Source organism: Macrotis lagotis, chromosome 1 (assembly GCF_037893015.1).
Source record: "Macrotis lagotis isolate mMagLag1 chromosome 1, bilby.v1.9.chrom.fasta, whole genome shotgun sequence".
In the NCBI taxonomy this organism is placed as follows: Eukaryota; Metazoa; Chordata; class Mammalia; order Peramelemorphia; family Peramelidae; genus Macrotis; species Macrotis lagotis.
This window is the reverse complement of record NC_133658.1, coordinates 509,073,660-509,091,596: the sequence shown is the minus strand read 5'-3', so window position 1 is coordinate 509,091,596 and position 17,937 is coordinate 509,073,660. Positions and strand designations below refer to the sequence as shown.

The following is a 17,937-nucleotide window of genomic DNA, read 5'->3' as shown; positions in this document are numbered from 1 at the left end:
CTGACAACGTTTTCATTCCCACCCCTATTCAATACATTCCAGTGGCTCCCTATCAACTCCAGGATAAACCATAAAATTCTCTATCTGGGGTTCAAAGTCCTTCATACCCTCTCCCAACTCTGGACATTTTCAGTGGCTATCCTCTCAAGCCTGAAATGCTCTCACTACTCATCCACCTACCCAGCTTGAAGGAAGTTTGTCTCCAACAAGTCTCAGCTAAAATACCATCTTCTGAAATGTATTTCCCTTAATTCCAGTGACTCCTCTCTAGATTATTTCCAACTTATCCTGTATAAATCTTGTTTGTATATAGTTTGCATGTTTTCTGCCCCATAAGACTCTTGAGTTCCTTGAGAGTGGTGACTAGATTTGCTTTTTCCTGTATCCCCAGGACTCAGCATAGTTCCTAAGATTTAGAAGTAGCTTAATAAATGTTGACAAATTGCACAGAAGAAATGTTCAACAAGTATGCTGAAATGAATGTTCTCCTGTCCAGTCATCTAATAAGTAACCAAAAAGAGAAAATAATGGCTTAGGAAACACTACTCCTGAATTGGGGCTCTAATGGAATTGGGATATCATGAATAAGACATTAACAATCCAGAAGGTACCCATGCAGCATTCATATTTCAAACTAATCTGGCGAAACATCATTTGAGTACTCCCAGTAAATCTAAGCCTAAGTGATTTGTTGACACATATGGTGAATCTGGCTGACCATAATAACCATATCAGGGACACTAAAGCCAATAGCACTTTCCCCATTGTGGTTTACCTCCATTGCATCCAAGGAGTAATTACAGGAAATTTCAAACTTCTTCATGAGTATTTGTTCCTTAATATGATAAATACAAACAAACTTGGACATTCCTCCTGCCAGAATACACTGGCCATCCGCTGAATAGCACAAAGTGGTAAAAGACCTAAAGAAAGAAGGAAAAGTTCTTTAAATTACTGAACTATTCCTTCCTCTGGACCACTAAAACTTTTTGAAAAATGAAACCTTTAGAAAAGATACAGACCACAAAATAAGGCTTTTATAAAAGCAAATGTTGAAATTCATTACTCAAATATGCCTTCTGAGAGTTTATAGATGCATTCTTTGAGCATAAGCTTCCCTCACTTTAATTTTTACTAGTCCTTCAAGGTCCATTGAGGTTTCTCTACTATCCAACCTTCTCTGTTCTTCAATAAAAGGTCTACCTGTCTCTCTCTTTCTCTTCACCCCCTCATCCCACTTTCATGTTTCTGTACTGAAAGAACCTCTCCTTCCTAGAATGAGCATTTTTACTAACTATGCATGCCCAGAATTCTCTCCTTCCTCATCCTTGCCTTTCTGCTTTCTTGACTTCTTTCAGTTCTCAGCTGAAGTCTCTCTTCTGCAAGAAACCTTTCCCAAATCTTCTTAATGCCTTCCCTCTTACTGATAAATTACAATTTAATCTGTAGATAACTGATTGGTACATAATGTTGTATATTATCTCCCTCTCAGATTATAAACTCCTTGAAAGCAGGGATTGTCTTTCACCTTTCTTTGCCTCCTCAATGCTTACTTAGCACAAAGATCAATAACATTAGATACTTAAATACTAGGTGTGACTAACTCAACTAGAGACATATCCAATCAAATAATAAGGGCCATCCAAAATTTGGCCCACTGACTGCCAGCCTATGGATTTACTAAAGTCTCAGATTCCTCACTAAAATGTCAAATCAAAATATATTGTATACACAATAAAAGCATTTTAAAATTTGGTTAGACAAAGATGCCAACAAGAAGGGATCAAGTCTTAGGAGCTCTCTGATAAAATTCATCAGCTAAGGACTCTAACTAAACTTTCCAGAGACAGAACTCACAAAGAGACCCAGTGAGGCAGTTCTCCTACTCAAGGTAACCTGGAAAAGAGCAGAAAGGCTCTGCTCCCCGGGATTGGAGAGGCGGCCACCAGAGGGGTGGCCTGCCAGAGCCAAAGAACCTCAGCCTCCCGAAGGCAGCCCCAGGGCGCTGGCAGCCCCAGCTCACAGCAGCGGGGGAGTCTCCTGAGCTGCACCCCGAGGAGCACCGGGCACAAAGTGGAGGAACAGCTGGGGACCTCTGCCAGAGAAAGCACATGGAGCCCAGCCCTCAGGGCACACAGCCAGCAGCATGGTCTTTCCCCAGCCCTGATCCAGGAAACAGAAGCAGGTGGAGCCTGTAAGCAGGAGCCTCCAGGGCATGAGCCCATTGAGCTGAGGGAGAGGAGTGAAGAGAGACTGCAGAGCTCTGTCCTCTGCCCCTGGAACAGGACTCTGGGGCTCTGACCACATTCAGATCTTGATCCCAGTCTAGGCCCCCCTATAGAACAGCAGCCCCCCCCCCACACCAGCCCTTTGGCAGAGGGGGACGCTTATGGTCATTCACAGACCAGGAGGGAGGACAGAGCCTCACACAGAGACCCTTATGGGAGTGTCCCAAAAGCTCAGGAAGCACCCCAAAACCAGGCCCAGGCTGGGAAAATGAGCAAGCAGAGAAACAAAAGGAAGACTATTGAGAAATATTTTGCAAATGAGCCCAAGAAGGATCAAAATACTCAGTCTGAAGATGAGGAAGCACAAGCTCCTGCATCTAAAGACTCCAAGAAAAACGGAAACTGGACTCAGGCTATGACAGATCTCAAAAAAGACTTTGAAAATCAAATGAGGGAGTTGGAAGAAAAACTGGGAAAAGAAAGGAGAGAGATGCAGGAAAAACATGAAAATGAAGTCAGCAGCTTAGTCAAGAAATCCAAAAAATGCTGAAGAAAACAGCATGCTAAAAACCAGCTTAGGTCAAATGGATAAAACGGTTCAAAAAGTTATTGAGAAGAATGCTTTAAAAAGCAAAATTGGCCAGATGGAAAAAGAGATAAGAAAACTCTCTGAGGAGAACAAATCCTTCAGACAAAGAATAGAATTCAGGGAGATTGATGAATTTACCAGAAATCAGGAATCAATACTTCAAAACCAAAAAAATGAAAAATTAGAAGAAAATGTGAAATATCTCATTGAAAAAACAACTGATATGGAAAACAGACTTAGGAAAGATAATTTGAAAATTATTGGAATACCTGAAAGTCATGATCAGGAAAAGAGCCTTGACATCATTTTCAAAGAATTACTACAGGAAAATTGCCCTGATATTCTAGAAGCAGAGGGCAAAATAGAAATGGAGAGAATCCACCGATCCCCCAGAGAAAGAGATCCCAAAAAACAAACCCCTAGGAATATTATAGCCAAGTTCCAGAACTCCCAAGTCAAAGAGAAAATATTACAAGCAGCCAGAAGGACACAGTTCAAATATCGTGGAGCTGCAGTCAGGATCACACAAGACTTAGCAGCAGCTACATTGGAAGCTCATAGGGCTTGGAATACAATATACCGGAAGGCAAAAGAGCTTAGAATGCAGCCAAGAATGAACTACCCAGCAAGGCTGAATGTCCTCTTCCAGGGAAAAAGATGGACTTTCAATGAACCAGAGGAATTTCAAATGTTCCTGTTGGAATGGCCAGAGCTGAACAAAAGGTTTGATCTTCAGATACAGGATTCAGGTGAAGCATGGAGATTGGAGGAGAGGGGGGAAATATGAGGGACTTAATGAGGATGAACTGCATGTATAGAAAAATGATACTGATAATATTCATATGAACCATCTCAGTTAATAGAGCAGGTAGAGGGAGCTTTTATAGTAGAAGCACAGGAGAAAGCTGAATTCGAAGATAAAATATGGTGTAAAAATGGAGTCAATAGAAAAAAAGGGAAATGGAATGGGAGAAAGAAAAAGGAGAGGGGGAGTAGTCCAAGATATTTCACATAATAAGATTTTTTTTTATTACAATGAGCTATTGCAATGATATGGAAGTGGGGAGTCAAGGGGGAATGAGGGAACCTTTGCTCTCATCAGAGATGGCTACGAGAGGAAACAGCATATATACTCAATGGGGTATAGACATCTGCAGTAAGAAGGAGGGGGGAGCAGGGGGAAGGGGTGGGGATGTGAATAAAGGAGGAGAGGATGGACCATGGGGGAGAGTGGCCAGATATTTTCTTTCTTACTTCTTGCAAGGGGCTGGGATTGGATGGCCTGCCCAGGACCATAGGGCCAGGTGGATTCTGGGCCTAAGGGGTGGTATGGGGGCTTAGGGCTTCTTGGCCCCAGGACCAGGGATCTGTCTGCTGCGCCACTCAGCTACCCTACAGCAGAGTCAGAGTGAAAGGAGAGGAAAAAATATAGTACACGGTAGTGGAGAAATAAGAAAGGAGGGAGTTGAGATCAGCAATGGCAAGGGTAGAAAAATATGGAAATAACTTTTGTGATGGACTTATCATAAAGAATGAGATCCACCCATGACAGAGTTGTTGGTGTTGGAACAAAGACTCAAGCACATTTTTTGTTAGTATTATTTGGGGGAGGGTGCAGGGCAAGTGGGGCTGGATGGCCTGCCTGGGGCCACATAGCAGGGTGATCTTTGGGTGTCTGGGGCCGGATTTGGACCCAGGTACTCCTGGGGCCAATGCTCTGTCTGCCACCCAGCCACCCCTACTAGTATTACTATTTTATTTTGGGTCTTTTTTTCCTTTCTTTTTTTTGGTTTTTGCAGAGCAGTGGGGATTGGGTGGCTTGCATATCACATGGTTGGGTGATTATTGGGTTTACGAGCCTGGATATGGACTCGGGTGCTCGTGGCTCCAGGGCTGGTGCTTCGTCCATTGCGCCACCTGGCCATACCTACAATTATTACTATTATTTTTTATTTTATTTTAATTTTTTTCTCTCCCCTTTACTTTTTTCGCCCAAGCAAGTCTATCTATATTCATGGGGGAGGAGGGGGTATTTTGTTTACTTGTAAACAAGAATATTAATGTAAAAAAAATTTGTACAAAATGAGAATAAAAAAAATATTTAAAAAAAAATTTGGTTATACAGCCCTTTAAGTAGGTAAAACCTGTATCTACAATCTACGGAAGTTAAGTTAGGGCATTCTTCCAAATGACAAAATAAGAACTTTAATTATTACATAGATCTAGAAAATGAGGTAGGGTAGGTTGAGAAATACAAACAATTCCCTTCCTCCATCATTCACTAATAAAGTCCCTCACTATTTCAAAAAGAAGTGGCTATTAACTAGCAAGAGAACATTACCAGAAATGCATTACTATGCATCTGAAAAAGGCTTTACTCTTTCTTCTCCCAAAGCATTGTCTAGGGACTGAGAAAAAATTAGACTGGACCCAAATAAAATCAGAAGTTGAGCCAAGCTATCCAATCTAGGTCCAGTGCTTATCATAATCTCCCTTTTCAACATTTTATTATTCGTTAATTATTTCCTATTAGAATGCTCGAAGGAGAAATGAAAAGAAGCAGTACTCTGAACTTTGCTTTGATAGAAGGAAAGCTGAAACTAAAAGGTTAGAGGATTTTTATTCATTTGCTTTAAAATTATCTGAAGATTTTATACCAAAAACTCAAAATTGGTTTGATTAGGTCTTACACATTGGCTATCCATTTTTATCCCATTTCCTAATGTCAAGAGAGTATGAGAACAAGATAGGAAAAATAAAGTAAGCTGTTAAATTTTTCTCCAAAGCTGATTCAGTTTTCTAACTTGTCTGTTCAGGTGACCAAAACAATGCCTATCACCAATCCTTAAAATCATCATAGAACTGAAATGGACCCTAAAGATCATCTACTCAAATCTACTCCCTCCCCCTTAAGAAGGGGAAACTAAAACCTAAGAAGTGTAAGTTATTGCCAGTCATTCAAGAGCCAAGACTAGAACCAAGGTCCACTGATTTCAAGTACAAAAAAATAACTCATTCCATCACATTTACAAGTCTGAAATTTAAGAATACCCCAAGAAGGGGCAGCTAGGTGGAACAGTGGATAGAGCACCGGCCCTGGAGTCAGGAGTACCTGAGTTCAAATCTAGCTTCAGACACTTAATAATTACCTAGCTGTGTGGCCTTGGGCAAGCCACTTAACCCCATTTACCTTGCAAAATCCTAAAAAAAAAAAAAAATACCCCAAGAATCAAGCTGTCTATCTATGCAAAAATGCATTGTGTTTTCTCTAAAGGGCAAAGAAAAAAGAAATATGATTTTCAAAGTAAATTATTTTTTCCTTCTAGGATTAATTGCTCTCAGAAATAGAAGAGCTATAAATCAATAACTTGGTCCATTTGAGGTACATCTTAAAGTCATTTATTACAAATAATAGCTCATTTTTCATAATGCTTTAAGACCAGTAAAGTGCTTTCCTCACAAAACGGTGAGATAAATATTACAAATATTATCCCCATTTTGCAGATGAGGAAATAGAGGTCAGCAATAGAAGTGCATAGTCTTGTAACAGTTATGAGGTCTAAGGCCCAGAATTCCAACCCAGGTCACATCATGATTCCTTTTTCAGCACTCTTTCCATAGGATGAACATTGCCTCCCACAACTGCCTCCCAATACATAGGGACATTCAATGAATCCTAGTCTCCATTTCCATTCATCAGTCTCCAGAGGAGGATACACTTACTTTCCCTTGGCTGCATGCTTGGCTGTTATCTTATCCAGCTCTTTTCTGCCCACTTTCAGGTCATGCCTGCATTCAATAGATCCTGTCTGAACAGCATTTTCATGATCCCAGAAAGAGATTTGTGAATTCAATGTGGCCACTGCCAGCTCCACACCATCTGGTCGAAAAGTCACAGCCAGAGCTGCAAAGAGAAATAATACAGACTCAGAACCAGAGTTCACACTAACCATGTTCCTTGCTGGGTATTTATCGGCCTCAAATTTTCCCTAGAATACACCTGATTTCCTTAACTTCATCATTCCAAAGAATATATTAAACTTATTTGAGCTCATGCTGTATGTTTCCCAGAAAAATGTATATACCTGAGGACTTTCACCCAAATATTCCATTTCTGGGTGATGGAATAGTAAAGAACTTTTAAGTAAAGTTTTATCTTTTAATTGGAGAATGGCAAACAAATGATGACACTTAAATGTAATGAAATGTTTACTGTTCTGTAGGAAAAATTAAATCTATTTTAATAAAGAACAGCATAGGAAGACACACAAACTGGTACAAAAGGAAGAACCAGGAAAATACTATGTACAACGAGTACAAAAATGCAAATGGGGAAAGAGAACCCTGAATGCTATGTAATTATAATGGCCATACTTAGCCCTGATGAAAAGTGTGTGAATGTACTTCCTTTCCTTCTTTGCAGGGGAGAATGTTGTACATAAAGTTGGACCTGAATAGTTTTATGGACCTTTTTTCCTCTTAACAAAGCACAAAACAGAATGGAAAAAGGGAAATTAGGTGACAAGCAAATAAATTAAACTAGATTTTGGGAAGATCACTCAGAGCCTAATCTAGAGTAGGAAGATGCCTTGGAGAGTCACAAGGCCTTGATAACAGAACAATTTTAAGAGATGAAGGAGCTTAAGATGATTCCTACCAAGAATGCAAGGTTTAGGTGATGTTCTAGAATCTGAGGCAAAACTGCTTAGTAATATCCAAAAGCAGACCAAGAGTGTTATGGGTTCTCACTTGTGGTTACTACTGCTCAAATATGGAACAGAAAACCAAGAAAAATAGTGACCAAAGCCTAAAACCAAAAGCAGCTACATTCGGATAGTACTGACCACTATAATCACTATCAACTTAAATTTATTTTAAAAAGCTTTAAAGCAGAGACGACATTAACAATTAAAGCATGTGGTTGTGACCCAACATCCCCTGATCAATTTTCTGACCTCTCTGGAATACCACCACCACCCTTCAAAAAAACAAAATAAAACAAATGAAAAAGCATAGTCTGATAAAAATGATTCAAGTCACAAATCTGAACCTCCTCCCATTATGCACTCTTGTAGTTTACCAAGAAACGAAACAAATTAAAACTTACCATCTGAGGTTAAATTTAATGTTTCCTTGGTTCTCCAGCTATCAAACATGTCCCACAATCTCACTGTCTTATCCCAAGAAGCACTAGCAAGAATGGACTTCATTGGATTAAAACACAGACTACTGATGGGACCCTCATGGCCTGATAAAACCTAAAGAATTTTTCATTTGGAAAGAAAAGGGAAAAACATGTGATTTAACCATGGATATAGTAAGATTTAGAAACAGAATTCTTTTTGACTTCCTGGGAAGCCACACCATTTCTTCCATCATATACTCACTTTTCATTTTTTAATTCTCACCTTCATTCTTTCTCTTTCTCTCTATCTTTGACTCTTTCTCTGTCTCTCCCCCCCAAATCCCAACTTTTTCTTTGTCCTTAATCCTCTACAATGACAGTAGATCCTAATTTCATCTGGGGAAGTCCCACAGAAAATTAGGTAGTTAATAAAAAATAAAATATGCTGTGTTTACTCACAGATTAGGAGCTAATAAAAATTATCAGAATTTTCTGAAATTTTACCTTCTCCACACTACTAGCCAAGAAGAATGAGTAAGCAAAGAACTCCCTCTTGCCATTCTAATGCAAGTGAGATAATACTAACAAGAAGCAGATATATTATTCATTTACAACCATCCCCTCCTCAAAACTCCACATGCAATTCATACTGTGCTTCAGTGCCAAGGGTTTGTTATATATATAATAAGTTCTCTTCCTTACATCTAAGAGTCTACCAGTCTGCATAGACCATATGAAGATTTCAAAAGAATCCTGGGATCCAGCAGTAACAATTTCACCACTAGAATCCACAGCCACACAAGAAAACTGGGTTGGGCGAGGAGATGTAAATGTGCGAAAATTTCGGTATCTGCATAAGGAAAAAAATAATAGTCTTAATGTCATTGTTATTTTACAGATTTTTTTTTCACAAATAATAGGTAGGCACTGCCATTAGGGAGATCTAACATGCTACATAATAGTATCCAAAGAGTTCCCAATAGGCTACAATGATAGATTGAAATTTAATGCTGAGATAGATATCAAACCCCAAAAGTGTTCAAAAAGAGAAAAATCCCCCAGCCAAGCTTGTGAAACAAAGCTCTAGGGGATTAGTTGGTGCTAGATGAGTCAATCATGTGGCATAGTATCCAAAAACCCCTAAAAGCACAGTATCCAGAGCAAAGGAACTCTGCTTTATTCATTCCATATTGGCCATATCGGGTCTATTTGTAGAAGTCACAAACAGGAAGGATTTTGATGTACAGATGAACATCCAGGGAAGGGTAACCAAGATGAACAAGGAACAGACTGAGGATGAGCTGAAGGACTAGAGAAGCCACAGGGCAATAGGATAGTCGCATTTAAGTATTTCTAGGACTGTTGTACAGAAAAAGGAATTCTAATCTTTCTATTTGGCCTTAGAGGACAAAACTAGGAATGATGAGTGATAATTGTAGAGAAGTAAATTTTAGTTTGATGTAAGGGAAAACTTCCCAATAGGGGTAGGCTAACATGGAATAGGCTGCCCCTGGAAATGGATTTTTCTTTACTACAGGCTTTTCTAGTATGGAATAGATGATTTACAGAGTATTCCTGTTCAGGCACGTAACAGACAAGATGTCCTCTAAGATTTCTTCCAATTCTGAGACTCTCTGATACTCATCTAGTTCTATTCTCAAACAACCTAGTTTCAGAAACAATACCCAAGAACACTGACAAACAGTCTGGGGTTTTTTTTCCATTATAAATTTTAACTAATGGGAAGAGAGAAAATAATTCAAAAAAGATACTCCAGGGGGCAGCTAGGTGGCGCAATAGATAGAGCACTGGCCTTGGAGTCAGGAGTACCTGAGTTCAAATCTGACCTCACACTTAATAATTACCTAGCTGTGTGGCCTTGGGCAAGCCACTTAACCCCATTACCTTGAAAAAACTTAAAAAAAAAAAAGATACTCTAGACGTTCTTCACCTGTCAAATGAGAATTGTACCAGGGTCACCTTAAGTTACCTTCAAGTTCTAAAATACTGAGTCTACATTTTAATATAACGTAAGAATTTACTACCTGTGGAGGTCAAAGGCTCGCACTGTTCCATCCAGAGATGCACTAACAATAACATAACCGGTGGAGGTGAATGTCACAGCTGTGACCCCACTGGTATGTTCTGTGAATGTGACAAAGCAGAACCCACTCAAGGTGTTCCATACTTTCACCTGCAACAGAAAAGGTTTGTGGAAGATCTCAGTCGACTTTATAATACCCTCACAAGTTATACTCACATCCCCAAGAGAGTAATTAATGTTCAATACTGAATTTACTTTAGATAGTTAGTAGAAATTACCTGTAAATGCTGTTTAAAAGGGAGCTCAACTCTGCACTTTTATAATCCAATTTCAAGACTTCTTTTACAACAGAGAATAGAAAATGAGCTGGAGAGCACTGACAAATTTAGTTCACTGAAATATATTTTCAAATTTCCATGGTATTAATGTTGTCACACCTCATACTCTGACTGGTGCCAAGAGTTAAAGATGCCACTACCCTAAAAGACTTCAAGTCAATCAAGATCAGAGTGACAAAATGGGAAGAGTGATACTGTCCCTAGTCAATCCCCATCTACCTTGTCCTCAGAGTAAAGCAGAGAAGTAATGGCCAAGAAGTTAAAAAATAGGTAGCAGAGTTTGTCTGACTAAAAAGGGCAAGCATAAATAAAGCCCTCCAATCTAGTGACTTAAATGGTAATGCTGACAACAGATAAATAATTGCAAACACTAACACATACTAGACTGAATCTTAACAGGAATAAAAATTTCAAAATATATGAAAACTTTAAATTTAATCACACACAATTAAATTGTTTCCTCTCTGAGAGTGGGAAAAAATAAAAGAATTACTTTGATCTTTCTGTCTATGAATTAAACTACAGCTATATGGTTTTAGATTTCCGAGACCAGACATATGTACTCCTGAATTAGTTTAAAAAATCTATGAATTACTTACCTGACAAGAGGTGAAATAGTTCTTTCAGAGGAACCTCTAGAATGAGCAACTCATTACCCTGGAGTCTTACAAAAGCAGGCTAACATTGGTTTTAATTAGTTAATAATAAATCCCCAGCTTACTTTTCCATCAATGCCACCAGTCACTATATACTGTCCATCAGGAGAATAGGCCAAAGATACCATGCTGTTGAAATGGCCTTGCTGCTTCAGTATATAGGACTCACTTTGCCATTCCCATACCAGCAGCTGACCCAGACCTGAGGACCAATACAACATTAGAAGAAAGTGAGTACATGAATGAGTCTATTTCTGTAGTAAAGTTATTTCTCACTCTCCTACAAACTCCACCACTAGAATTAGGCACCAGATCTATACAGCTATTGAACACATTCGATCCAGAGAGGAGGAGGAAAACTGCTGCTTTAGCAGTACACAGAGGTGCTGGGATGGTTGCTATACTTTAATACTCATGAAAAACATACTACGGCTAAAATGATGGCTGTAAATGGGAGCTGGTTATCTAGGGAAAATGGAAAATATGAAGTAGCCTCACAAAGATGATGGCAGGATTTAAATGAATATTCAAAGGAAGAAAACAATCTTTGTAGCAAACTTTTATGATATAAGTTGATACTCAAGACATAAAGGGAATTGACTGATATACCATTCCCCAGTAGATAAGGGATCAAAAGACACGAATAGCCAATTTTCATGGGAAGAATCTTAAGCTATCAAAATCAAAGGAAAAAAGGCTCTGAATCATTAATAATAAAATGAAAATGAAATTTAAAATTAAATGAAAATTAAAACTTTGAGGTCCCACCTTATATCTATTATATTGACAAAGATGACTGAAAAGGAAAATGGATTCTGGGAAAACAAGCACACTGATAATGGAGCTATGATTAATCCACTCAATTCTGGAAAGCAATCTGGAGTCAAAAAGCTGCACATATGCTTTGACCCAGGGTAGTCATTATAAAGATATACAATTCTTAAACAGAAAGATCCCATACATACAAAAATATTTATGGAAACACTTTTTGTGCAATAACAGTAAACAAAGTGGACATCTATCAAGTGGGGAATGGCTAAACAAATTATAGTAAATAAATGGAGTAAATGTAGTAAAATATTAAGAATTAAGAAAAATAAAAAACTGCAAAGGCATAAAATAATAGGATAGAAAGGGTAAATCCAAACTACTTTCAAGAATGGCTAGCAATGCAGGCCTTTTCGCCTTTAACCTTTGTTGTTCTCACAATTCCTGCCATTTTCAGTATGGTTGCTTATCAGTAGGGTTTGAGGTAGGATGTATCTTTTAAAATAGCTACATACATCATGTTTAAAATGTCTGCATATATACATATATAATATGTGCATATGTAAATATGGCATACTCACATATATATATTTTCTGATTTCTGATGTATTTTTAAAATGTTTCAATGATGCTTTCAAATTTCTGTTTTAACTATCACTACTTTGCCCCAGCTCCAATAACTCTTTCTCCTTTCCTTAACATATAAATAGGTTTCTTCTTCTATAATCAATAAGCATAGTTAAGAAAAACCATTGTAGACACTGACTTTGATAATATGTATCTCACATCACACCTCTGGTCTCACTCTCCTAAGTGAGAAACATCATAAGTCTTCTGGAGTTGTGATTACTCTACATGAATTGGAGTTCTTAGTCTTTCAAAGTTATTTTTCTTTCTGAAGCTGGTATTTTATAATTTTTCCATAGCTTCTGATCCAGTGATGCCACTAATAAATATATGCTCCAATGAAGTAAAAAATAAAAGGACTCTTATGAACAAAAATAATTATACTAGCATTTTTTGTTGTAGCAAAGAATTGTTAAAGTGAGTTCCCATTAACTGAGGAAATCACTTAAACAAATTATTGTTTATTAACATATAGAGAATCTAGAACACATTTGCATGAATTTATGGAGCGAGATGAGCAAAATCAGGTAAACAATTTATATGATGACCACACCATAATCTAAAGGAAAATTATTCTGAAAAACCTAATTTTGATCAATTCAATAAGTAATCATGATTCATAAAACTGATGTTATGAAGAATGCCTCCTATCTCTTGGAAAAGAGATGATGGATCAGAGGAGCAAAATGATACATTAGTCACTGTCAGAACTACCCCATGTTTGTTTTCCTTGACTACACCTGTTACAAGGAAGAACTTTCACTGAGCCTGGGGAAAGACAGGACCATGTAAGTGAGTAATGATAGTCATGAAAAGAAAAATGAAAGAAAATGCACCAATGAAACATTTTTTTAAATGGCCAGAAAAAAGCCTAAGACAAAAGATGACAAATGTTAAATTTTATACTAATATCCACATAATTTTAAAAATGTGCATAAAAGAAATTGTTTCACATAAGATCTTTTTCTGTACTGCTTTGTATGTGTAGTTTGATGATGTGTTAAGTTCATTTAAAAAAATTCTTGAAAATAAAAAACTCAAAACTTAAATAAGGTATATCTTGTCATAACTAAACCTCCTAGCTGAAAGTCAGACACAACTCCCTTCAAGTGCTATTACAAATGACAAAGATGGCAAAGGAAGTCACAGAAACCTCTTGGGTATTAACTGGGCTTTTCCTTAATAGAAAAGGGTCTGCAATTTCTTCTATACTTCTCAAACAACTGCACTTACATTCATTAACTTTGAAAATTTAACTTCAGCTCCAGCAACTAAACCCAAGTCTGTTGGGAACAAAAATTAAGAAAATATTCTGTGTATTTTATGAATCAAGAGACACAAACCTGAACATCCAAAGGCAATCCAGTCTCCTGTGCTGTTGATAGAAATAGAGGCAATCCTCTGATCTGAAATACTTAAAAAGACCAAAGTAGAGATAAATAGGGAGAAAAAAAGAATAAAAGATAATTCTACCTGAAAGATACATTTTGTAGATTATGTACTTTGCAAGGCAGATTAAGTGGTACAGTGGAAAGAACACTGAGCTGGGAATAAGCAGCCTGAGTCAGATACTTAACTAGTTGCAAGACTCTGGATTGGCAAGTCACTTAAGCAGTCCTCTCCTCATTTGTAAAATGGGAATACCTACTTCTCTCAGGGTAGTTAAGAGGATAAAATAAGGTAATAGTTATAAAGATCTTTGCACACTTTAAAGAACTACACAAAATACTAGCTATGATAATAATGAGACTACCCACACATTAGATTATCAAATTCAGTAATGATTCAATGAGGATTCTAAGGCTAAGTGAATGAGATACTTATTCTCTAATTTGCTTCAGAAATTTCAGAATGGTACTACCAGAAAGATAACAGAGAACAGAGAAGTAAGTCAAATCTACTAATCATACCCCACCAACAAAAAGTCATTAAAAAGATTTAAGATTAAAAAAAGAAAAATTTATCTCACTGAAAGAAAATGGGTCTAACCTATTTATCATCAAATTTCTAAATCAGATTACCCATACTGCTGTCACTGAATAAAACATATGCCTAATATGTACGGACATTTTAATAAATAAATTTAAGCAACCTGACAACGTACAAGCTTCAAAATCTAAATTCTCTTGAAAATTTCCCATGGAAGGTAGATAAAATTTTTTTAAAGTTCATGGATTAAATAAACTGGCTTGACTAGCTAATGGTTTCATTAGAGATTACTCCTTACTACAGAAATTGTGTCACAAGGTAAAAGAAAACTATCATGTAATTGGAAAAATACCAATGCCAGAACTCATTGGTCTGAGTATTCTCAGGTAACTCAAAAGTTCTCTTACTTTGTCAGAACTTGAGGATTTTCACCATAGTAGGCTTTCCAATATATATACCACTACAGCAGGCAAATGAACCTACCTCAGGGAGTGGATCAGGTTGAACTCAGGAAGTTCATGTAGATGAAAGATTCCAGAAGCAAAGCCAGTGACTAGAAGATGAATTTTCTTGTGATATGCAGCAGATGTAAGATTATTAAAATCTCCTTCTTTGTTGAAAAAGTACCTAAATTATGGTGAAGACCAAAGTACTATATAGTTAAGTTAGGAAAAGATTCACACAAAACCCTAATACAGTTACCTCAAAAAGTTGGATATTTCAGGTCACAGTATTTTTTTAAGACATAAAACATATATATGTATGTGATGGAACACTATTGTTCTCTTAGAAACCAGGAGGGATAGGAATTCAGGGAAGCCTGGAGGGATTTGCATGAACTGATGCTGTGTGAGATGAGCAGAACCAGAAAAACGCTGTACACCCTAACAGCAACATGGGGGTGATGATCAACCTTGATAGACTCACTCATTCCATCAGTGCAACAATCAGGGATAATTTAGGGCTATCTGCAATGGGAGAATACCATCTGTATCTAGAGAAAGAACTGTGGAGTTTGAACAAAGACCAAGGACTATTACCTTTAATTTAGGGGAAAAAAAAACCTGCTATTCTTATTGTCTGATCTTGCTATCTCTTATACTTTATGTTTCTTCCTTAAGGATATGATTTCTCTCTCATCACATTCAATTTGGATCAATATATATATACCATTGAAACAATGTAAAAACTGGCAAATTGCCTTCTGTGGGGGGGGGGGGGGAGTAAGATCAGGGGAAAAATTTAAAAATCAAAATAAATAAAATCTTTTAAAAAAGAAGATATAAACCACGAAAACAGTTCAGTTTCATAGAAGGTGAATATGACCCTTATGACCAGGCCAAACTGTGTGGTAGTGATCTTCTATCCTCAATTGTTATTCTGTTCTATACCGTTCACATTTAAAATAACTTCTCCTATGAGAAAGGAATCTGAAATCCTTTTGCAGTGTTTTATTATCTCTCACATTAGCACCACTGCCATATCACAGCTCAGGTTTAAATTCTGATATCAACTTTCAAATTGTTCTTCCTTACCTGCTTCCTAACCCCAACCAAAATATTTATCAGATACCTATTATGAGCATGTATGGCACTATACTAGGTTCTTAGGGAACAAACAGAAGAGATAATCCATGCCCTCCAGTTTATAGTAGAGCACTAGGGATTAAAGCTGACTTTTTTTGGGAGTCTAAATCTTATACCAATTTCATCAGTATAAGCAAATTAGGGAGTAGAAATTCAACTACTGACTCAAACTGGAGATTCACCTGGAACATTTACTACTAAGAGTGGCCTGAGGCACAAGAGATCACATGATAAATGCTCAGTCACAGAATTACTCTATAGCACTGACAGAACTTGAAATCAGATCTTCCTGACTCTATGGCCTGTCTCCTAGCTACAAAGTCTTGCTTTCCTCAAGGAATATACATATGTGAATACAACATAAAGCAATATTTGTTAAGACCTACAAGAGCAGAAAAAAAAATTACAGGTTACGTCTCTAGCTATTTTTAATTCATCTCCCCAGAATTTGTAAGTTTTGGGGCTGAGGATGTCCTGGATAAGTCCGATGGGATCTTAGGAAAGTAGGGCCCAATAATCAGAAAGAGGCTGCTAGAGATTGCACAAGCCATAGGTTTAGAGACTTAAGAGGTGGAAAGGACCTTACAGATTCATCAAGTCCAACCTCATTATTTTACAGATGAAATAACTGTCAAGCAACCAACCAGGTAGCCCGGTGGATAAAGTGCTAAGCCTGGAGTCAGGAAGATTCATCTTCCTGAGTTCATATCTGGTCTTGGACACTTACTAGCTGAGTGACTCTGAGCCAATCAAATCACTCTAAAAATAAATGTCTGGATAGAAGAAACCTCAAAGAGGAATCTGCCAAGTGTTCCTGATTGGGAGAGAGGACAGAAGTGGCAATGAATAGTCACAAGCATACCTAGACAAGGGCTGGGGTACAAGAAAAAGTGTCTTCTTGGGGAAATGAGGTTTCCATTATTGCAAGAAAACAAGTAAAAAAGGAAGAGCAGTTTGCTGGGAATACAATGAGAGTTCCATGAAGGGCAATAGAAGAAGAGGTCAGAAAGTGACAAAGGTTTAAAGTTGTACCAAAGTTATTGTAAGTTGAAATAGTTGGGCATATAGGTTGCTCCATCCTGGTCTTGAGATATGAAAATCACAAGAGAGCAACACTCACAAGAGGTGCCTCATGCCCCAATCCACCATCTGCTTGAAATAGCCATTGAGTTTAATTTTTTTAAAATAAGAGCACGGAAGACAAAAGACCACTTACTTTGCTACATGTGAGTATCTCACTTTATCCTTTTTCTTTTCATCATCCGGAACAATTTTTCCACGAATGATATTGTCCTCTTTTTCTATGTGGTCATCCTCCTTCTCCTCTTTTTCCTCTTCCTCCTCCTTATCCTTCTGCAGGACATCTGCTCGCCAACCTTTAGGAGCTTTCAACTTCAGGCCATCCAACTTTGTGTCACACTGCCACACACAAAGTGCCCCATCTTGGCTCAAGGTATACAGCTGTCAAACCAAAAACATACAGATTGACAAAGAGGTAATGCTTTCCAGTCAGATGCTCCCTTCTCTCCATGGAATCCACAAAGAAAGGCAGTAATTGCAATAAGGAATCAATTATATTTATGAAACATTAAGAATCTATTAAGTGTAACCATTGCTCTCAATGTAGAATGATTTTTAAAAATGGGGGAAAAAAGACTTCATTAATTGATACAACAAAATCTTTTCTTGGCAACCATACAATGTTAAAAACTAAAGGAAGAGCCAAATAAGTTTTTGTCCTCAAAAACTATTTTCCACTTTTTTGTCTATCATGCTTCATAAATTAAAAATCTAACATTATATTCTTCTGGCCCTAGAGTCAAAAGTTCAAATTCAGATGCTAATAATAATTACCTAGAGGTATGACCTTGGACAAGTCACTTTACCCCACTGCCTTAAACAAAACTTTAAAACTACAGAACTCTGCAAAACAGGAAATACCCCAAAATTTTATGAAACAGTTTCTCTTTTTTTCTTGAGGAAAGAGATGGCCTTGAATAGATATTCTAAGGAATAAGAATTTAGGCCCTCCTTGGGTTTTATTTAT

General features: G+C 37.5%; 1 protein-coding gene across 3 annotated transcripts in view; it reads right to left on the bottom strand.

The window, feature by feature from the left end:
• LOC141506915 (periodic tryptophan protein 2 homolog) overlaps positions 1-17,937 on the bottom strand; it is a 47,950-nt gene that overhangs the window by 18,234 nt on the left and 11,779 nt on the right. For all 3 annotated transcript variants that reach the window (XM_074214124.1, XM_074214123.1, XM_074214122.1), the window contains exons 7-15: positions 17,107-17,351; positions 14,788-14,931; positions 13,719-13,789; positions 11,046-11,182; positions 9,988-10,136; positions 8,645-8,792; positions 7,925-8,075; positions 6,541-6,721; positions 776-923 (exon numbers count right to left, since the gene is read on the bottom strand). In XM_074214124.1, the coding sequence (XP_074070225.1) occupies positions 776-923; positions 6,541-6,721; positions 7,925-8,075; positions 8,645-8,792; positions 9,988-10,136; positions 11,046-11,182; positions 13,719-13,789; positions 14,788-14,931; positions 17,107-17,351 (1,374 nt within the window). The remainder of the gene's footprint in view (positions 1-775; positions 924-6,540; positions 6,722-7,924; positions 8,076-8,644; positions 8,793-9,987; positions 10,137-11,045; positions 11,183-13,718; positions 13,790-14,787; positions 14,932-17,106; positions 17,352-17,937) is intronic.